The 7,567-nt window shown below is 35.7% G+C and overlaps 1 protein-coding gene across 1 annotated transcript in view; it reads left to right on the plus strand.

Moving 5' to 3' along the window:
* CHD1 (chromodomain helicase DNA binding protein 1) overlaps window positions 1-4,918 on the plus strand; it is a 41,951-nt gene extending 37,033 nt beyond the window's left edge. The window contains exons 33-37 of the mRNA XM_054397602.1: window positions 1,153-1,331; window positions 2,698-2,794; window positions 2,996-3,053; window positions 3,957-4,167; window positions 4,372-4,918. Coding sequence (XP_054253577.1) covers window positions 1,153-1,331; window positions 2,698-2,794; window positions 2,996-3,053; window positions 3,957-4,167; window positions 4,372-4,735 — 909 coding nt within the window. The 3' untranslated portion in view covers window positions 4,736-4,918. The remainder of the gene's footprint in view (window positions 1-1,152; window positions 1,332-2,697; window positions 2,795-2,995; window positions 3,054-3,956; window positions 4,168-4,371) is intronic.
* Window positions 4,919-7,567: the final 2,649 nt, after the last annotated feature.

Here is a 7,567-nt window from a genome sequence, read left to right on the forward strand (position 1 = left end):
GAAGTAAGACTGTCATGAGTGTGTCAGTGGCTGCCCCCCTGTATGGTTTTATTTTAAAACTTCCAAATAACACACTTGTGATTTCCAGGATGAGCCCTGAGTGATTCAGAGGGATGTGCTTTTGTGACTAAGGGACAGAAAACTACACAATTTGCATGTACAGTTAATTTTTATGGTGATTTTTATATTTAATAGTGCACTCTGTAAGCTGTCTTCTAGAAGAGCAATATGTAATGCAGTTCTTCAGCTTTGTAAATGGCATGAGCTGGCAATGGAACAACTTCCCTGATTTTTCTGAGTTGTCCCTATAAGCTTCCATAGCAGTTGTGATGCTCTATTTCATTGTATTGCAAACATTTGTTTCATTACTCAATTTTTTTTTTTCATCTACAGACTTCCCTTTGTTTGCACAGGGAGTAATTCTAGGTCATTTTCATCCATCCACTCTTTTTGTTCTGGAGTGTATGTCCATTCATATGTCATCGTCAGATGCAGTCTAAGTCCTTAATTAACTGCATTTTCAAATCAAAATTAGCTCATGCTTAACTAATTTGTCACTTTGTGTACAAGGAGACAATGCATTTCATCTGTTTACCGTGCCATTGTAGACGGATAGTATTCCTAAGCTAGTGTCTGTAATTTAAATCATGCTAACTGGCTTTGTCTTGGCTTACTATTAAAATATGAAGTGTGAAAATTCAAGAATGCACATATGATAGATATCTCTTTGAAAGGTACTGAACACTCATACACTCATATTTAATTTTGACATGGAGTTTGTATAGCTTCCAAGGTGCTAAAAAGTATGCCTTGTTCTATATGATTGTAAAATCCAGCTGTAATATGTCCATTTCCTCAGAAACTCCCTTATGTTAAATTAGTGCTTTAAGACTTTGATATTTGCTTTGTATACTAACGCTTACATAGAGGGGTAAGTTTCCAACTGGTTTTAAAATACAACTTTTTCAAAGGAAATCTACAAAACATTAAGAGCTGCAAGGACGTCTTGCATTTTATTTGGCTGGTAACAATACTGTCTTTGTGTGTGTGTGTGTATATATATATTTCACAATAAAGAGTGTTTTGGAAGTTTTTGTTTGGTTCCATTTTTTTCCCTTGGGAAAAACCAAATGTATTAATTCAATTTTGTAGTGTAAAGAAAGAATGAGGCCTGTCAAAGCAGCATTGAAGCAGCTGGATCGGCCAGAGAAGGGCCTTTCTGAAAGAGAGCAGCTGGAACACACTAGACAATGTCTAATCAAAATTGGGGATCACATTACCGAATGTCTGAAGGAGTACACAAATCCTGAACAAATTAAACAGTGGAGAAAGTAAGTTATTTTCTGTGTTTTTTTCCTGAAGCAAATTAGTTTTTAATTATTTCTTTTATTATTCTGCCTTTCTTGTATCTTTCTGTTGTTTTAAATAGGAATCTATTAAAAGGTGGTTATAGGTGGTCCCGACTTTGAACAGATTCACTTTTTCATACTGTACAGTGAGGCATTTTCTCCAATAGGTGGAATTGCCTCGCTTATTTTAACTGAAATCCAAGGAAAGGCAACTTGTTACTTTGACTGTATTTACTAGAAAAGCATTTTTACCCTTGAAAGTCACAATTTTTTAACTTTGACCATGTGGGTGGGTTTTGGAGGGAGGGAGTAAGGGGGACGGTTTGCTGTTGTTTGGGGGTTTTTGGGTTTGGTTTGGTTTTGATTCCTGCTAAAAATAGTGAATTCGAAAATTTTGTTTTACTTTTGTATGCTTTAGAATTGCAGAATTCTTTATTCTTTTTTCTGAAGTTATTTATAGTACATGCTAGCCATGGTTTGAGAAGACTATCATAACATACTCAGACGTATTACAAAAATGAAGGGTTTCCATCTTTATGAGGTGATGATTTAAAAAAAAAAAGTTTGTTTGTAAACATTTTCTATTCAATTGTTCTTAATGCAATTTGAATTAATTTTGTTAGAATGTAAACTTCAGTTTGTATACTGAACTTCATTATACAAAAGTCTAAGTGTTCCGTTTTCTTGACAGCTTCTGTTAGTATAGAATGCTTCTATTGGTTTTAATTGTTTTACCTCAAAATATTAAGGTGATCAGAAATACAGAACAAAGATCCATGTCTTAGTGTTGGTAAATGTTACATTTCTTGACATGAAAACTTGTACTAGAGCTGTTGTTCATAATAATGCTAGAATTGATTTCTATATTAATAAAATTCAGCTGTCTTTGATAAGAAGTATAGTAAAGCTACTCTGTGATTATAGAAGCTGTCAGGATTTTACAGCAAAAGACTTAATTTGTTCTTTCATTCTTTTGAGCACTGGAATAATTTTTATTTGTGTTCTACTTGCTTAAATTTTTATTTACGGCTAAATACTCAAATTTCAAGCAAATCAGAAGACAAAGACAAACTGGTAGCTACATTTTTAAGCAGTTTAACAAATCATTTTATTAATACATTTGTTATTGGTATAAATTCCCATGCATTTTGTACTGTGAAGTACTTACAATAAATATTACAAAGTGACAAACTGTTAAAGGAATTAATATTTCCAATGTTTGAGATACAGCTAGGTAATATTTGCTGGGCAGTGTTCAAATAATTTCAGATAAATTCATGTTCTGTGGAGTTATACAAGAAAAACAAATGTATAGAATAATTACAACTTCTCTTCTCTTACTCCTCAGAAATCTGTGGATTTTCGTCTCTAAGTTTACAGAATTTGATGCCAGAAAGCTGCACAAGCTTTATAAACATGCAATCAAAAAACGCCAAGAGTCTCAGGTAGTATTTTCGGACCCTTCTAAATACACAAATGTATATTTTAAGTGTTAAAACTCTTTTATTAGATGGAAAAGATTATACGGGTCACAGAAAAACACTACAAGTGGTGTTTGTATTTGTAGTAAAGTAGTCTCTTTATTTTTCTAACAAATTTGGATGAACTTTGAGATTTAGCAATGCATTTTTGTACCTCTCTTCTAGCAACACAATGACCAGCACATTGGCAGCAGTGTGAATACACATGTAATTAGAAATCCAGGTAAGCAACCTTAAGTATATTCTTGTGTTAGATATCATAGTTCTCATGTTTATTTCATTTTGCATGTCTCCTAGCTCTGTCTCCCACACTGCTAAATATCATAGTGATAGGCTGATTAGTAGACCTTTGCTAGTTTGCTGATCCATCAGAGTGCACGCTGAATCTGGTACTTGCTGGTTTCAGTAGCAAGTTAATTAGCAAGTTAATTACATTTCTAAAATGTTGGAAAGAGGTTTGGGAGGGTTTTGTGTTTAGTTTGGGGGAGGGAGAGAGGTCTACTGAAAACCTTGGAAGTTCTGTGCCTATTTATGGCTGTTGTAATGTCACTACTGCATAAGAATGCGAGTTACTCCTTGAAAACTGTTTACAACGAATCACAAGGGCCAGCATCTCTTACTATTGAAAATAACACCCTTTTTTCCTGTGCTTCCATACCTGCCTTCTAAGTAATACTTATTTTTATCATGCTGCATAATGCTTAAAACCAACATAATGTATTTTTGGAATGCCACTGTAAGTCTTTCATTAGTAAGATGTACCTTTAAAACTCTTACTCATGCAAAGGCCATCCCTTCTTAGAGAGGAAGGTGCTGCCTTTGTCTAAAATGGCTTCACTAGCGTTGCTCATTTGGATCACACTTAGCTTTATGGACTGAATGAAGAGGTTAAAAAATCCAGTTTCTGAGTCCTGTACATCTATATTCTAGTTTGCTTCCCATCAAGGTACTTCTGGTGTTTTTCATTTCACTCACATTAGTGCATTTGTCTGTCATCTATTTCGATCTTGTTTCTGTGAAATTATAATGTCACTCTCATACTGCTTTACATCTGATAGGTAGAAGTGCTGTTTGAATTAGGCGAAGAAGACACAGACTTCTTTTTAATCTCTGCTTCATTAAACAGATGTGGAAAGATTGAAGGAGAATACAAACCATGATGACAGCAGCAGGGACAGTTACTCTTGTGACAAATATTTGTCACAATACCACGATCATCACAAAGATAAGCATCAAGGAGATACTTACAAGAAAAGTGACTCTAGGAAAAGGCCCTATTCATCTTTCAGCAATGGAAAAGATCACAGAGACTGGGATCACTACAAACAAGACAGCAGGCAAGTTTCTTCAGGAGTTTTAATGTCAATTCTGAATTCCCTTCCTGTTTTTGTAGTGTGCTTGTAGCAAGCACCAAAACATCTTTTTCTAAATAATGCCAAACTGGAACAGTGGTACCTCTCTAATGCACTTTTGTTGATCTTACATAATTGTGGCTGTTAACATGTTGAGTAACACTAACGCAAATAACTTCTGTTTTTTAGATACTACACTGATAGTAAACATAGAAAGTTAGATGACTACAGGAGTAGAGACCACCGGTCTAACCTGGAAGGAAATTTGAAAGACAGCCGAGCTCATTCTGATCACCGTTCTCATTCAGACCACAGGATACATTCTGATCACCGTTCCACTTCAGAGTACAGCCACCATAAATCTTCGAGAGATTATAGGTACCACTCAGACTGGCAAATGGACCACAGAGCTTCAAGTAGTGGCCCAAGGTCGCCATTAGATCAGAGGTCTCCTTATGGTTCAAGATCTCCCTTAGGACACAGATCTCCATTTGAACACTCATCAGATCACAAAAGTACACCTGAACATACGTGGAGTAGCCGGAAAACATAACAAAGACTGATGTTTTCGGGACCTTCTTTTAGCCATATACAGTAAACTAACACAGTAATTGCCTTACATGACTTGAAAGATATGGACTGGATATTCTATCAGTAGCAGTATTGTTACTTCTTTCTGGGATGCAAGGTCTATTCCAACAGAAGAAAAATATTTTTGTATTTAAAGTTTATGCTGCACTGTGCTGCACATGCTGTGGCACTTTTTTTTAAGAAATGGAAGATGTTTACTTTTACAGGGACCTCAACACTGCCCCTTTCAGACTGGATCTTACTATAAAACTCTTCATGTCAAAGTGATTTTGGGATGAACATGTTTTAAATTATGTTTGTAAATGCATTTTTAAACACTGACCTGTGCTCACATTTCAGGAAGGAATAAGGAGTTTATTTTCTTTGTTTCTTAGTAAAGAACTCTCAAGGACTTTGTTCGCTTTCCAAAGCTACTTGTTTACATTGTACACTGCGACCACCTTGCCGCTTTTCATCACAAGCTTGAATATTTAAATTCTGTACCTGTTAACTGTAAAATGGCCAGGATTTCTCCTGTTTGTGATCAGTTATAATGCCTTTTTACAAAACATACAAATAACTAAAAAAAAAAAAAAAAAAAAAAAGAAAAAAAACACGCCACAAACACACACTCAAACTAGAATACAAACAAATGGCTGTAAATTATTGTAAATTAATTAAATGAGCTTTTATCCCTCTCAGGCTTTTTTTGACTTTTCCTTCCTCCACCAACTCAGGCCTTCTTATGACAAGTATGAAACAAAATCAGTGTACTTACATGTTTTATTAAAACACCTTGATGAAATCACTGCTCAGAATGTACAAATGGGGAAAGGAAACATTTTATTCCATTCAGTGCTCCTTTTGTATTGGATACTTTAGTTATATTTTGGGGATATTAGTTTTGTTTTTTCTTTGTGAGTTGTCTTTATTTTCCTAATGAATTGTCAATGTGATTGTAATGAAATGGTAAGAGATATCCAGATAAAATTGTGCTCTGGGAAGCTTTTCAGGTGCATTGGTTTAAATGAGTGTTAAGTCGTCTGAACACCAGAATCCAAATCAGCCAAAATTTGTTGTAAATCCATTTGTGTTCCCTCTTTGACATGGGCAATAATGTCAAATGTGCTATGCAGCCAGTTAATATTTTAGAAGATTTGAATGACTTTATTGACAGAATTGTTACAATGCACACTGATTGTACATAGATAACTTCTATCTGACAAATTAAATTTAAACTAAAAGGATACATGGGCTCTTGTAGTTTTCTGCTGTGTTCTCTGCAGAGTTACTTTAGGTTTACCCATTAAAAAAATTAAACTCAATTAATGTACTAAATTTTAATATGCAATGTGATAATAAGGGAAGAAGCCTGGCATCATGTGGTCGGAACTATATCTCTTGCTCCAAAATTTCTCTACTCTTGTAATTTTGATCATTTTTTCCCCCATTTAAATAGGTTTATATGGCAGCATTAGTATAAAACTAAAATCCAAGTATCTGTTGGGATCTCGCTGAAGGCACAGTTGATGCACATTGAGTTTTAAGTTTGTTTAATGTAGGCTGGGACTGGTTAATTTAATACTGTTTTATTTCTTAACTCTTCACCTTCCCAGGATACTGGAGGGGTTTGAATTGTTCTGCTTTTGACTTAAATTGATGAGATGGAGGCAGTGGAGTGGTGTCTGAATAAGGTGTGCCATGCATTTTCTGCTTCCACTGGTGTAAATCCAGAAGTTGGAGCATCTCCAAGAAGCTGGTTCTTACTGTTTGGATAGTGCACTGATCCATACATACAACAGTCCCACTAAGCCTGGTTCGCCATCAGTACCGTTTCAGTACCGTGGCTGAGCATGTCCAATGTGACATGGTTAGTCTGCATTGTTATTGTCAAAGCTATCTCAGGTCTCAAAAAGTAGCACAAAATACTGATGTGGTTGCTGTGCTGATTAGGATCTTTGGGAACTAGCCTCCTTAGGCTGTGTTAAATTTTGCTTGGTCATATTTGCATCTTTACAAACCAAATTTTCAACAGTTTAAATTTTTCCCTTCTGGTTTCAATTAAGTGTTAGGTATAAAGTTTGATGATAGAGGTTAGCCTCCACTCCTTATGAGTGACTGTTGCAGTGTATCCTGCTATTTAAGAGAATACCATATTCTCTGCAAATAAGCCATTCGTAAATCGTTTTCCATGCGTGCAGATTTGATCCTTTTGTTCATTTGTAATGAAAAGTCTTGATGGAATGTGTCCAATTCCAAAGCATCCATCAGATGGTAACACTGCCTGTCTGTAAGAGGTTTTGAGAAGTAAGAATTCTGCTGACTTCAAGAGAACTTGTATGGATGTTGATAAAAATTCAGATGTTTCCTATGCCATGCATGGAAGCCATAAGATTTCCACCTTAATCCCTTTATGTATTTCTAGTCTACCATTCCCAGTACTACCTAAAAAGAATAGATTGTTGGTTGCTCTGAGAAAGCACATTAAAAAGTGCATCTCTGCTACGAGTTTTAGAACAGAGAAATGCATGATTTGACTGGTTACCATTAGTTCATCAGCTGCCGTATTAGCATCATTATTTACTGGCTCAGCATCATTGTTTTCCCCACTTCCCCCATTTTCATTTTCAGTGCAGACATCCTGGTGCCTAAGCAGCACTCAGCTGATTTCTGAGAGCTTTTCACTGTTGCTGAGAAAGAGGCCTTGCAGAGAAATCAAGCACCAACCACAAAAGGCTGTCAGTTTCTGCAGAAACATGATGCTCCTAAAAAGGATTGTGCCCCAACTGCCCTTGGAGACACGGACAGCATGGCA

The sequence above is a fragment of the Indicator indicator genome, chromosome Z (assembly GCF_027791375.1).
Source record: "Indicator indicator isolate 239-I01 chromosome Z, UM_Iind_1.1, whole genome shotgun sequence".
Taxonomy (NCBI): Eukaryota; Metazoa; Chordata; class Aves; order Piciformes; family Indicatoridae; genus Indicator; species Indicator indicator.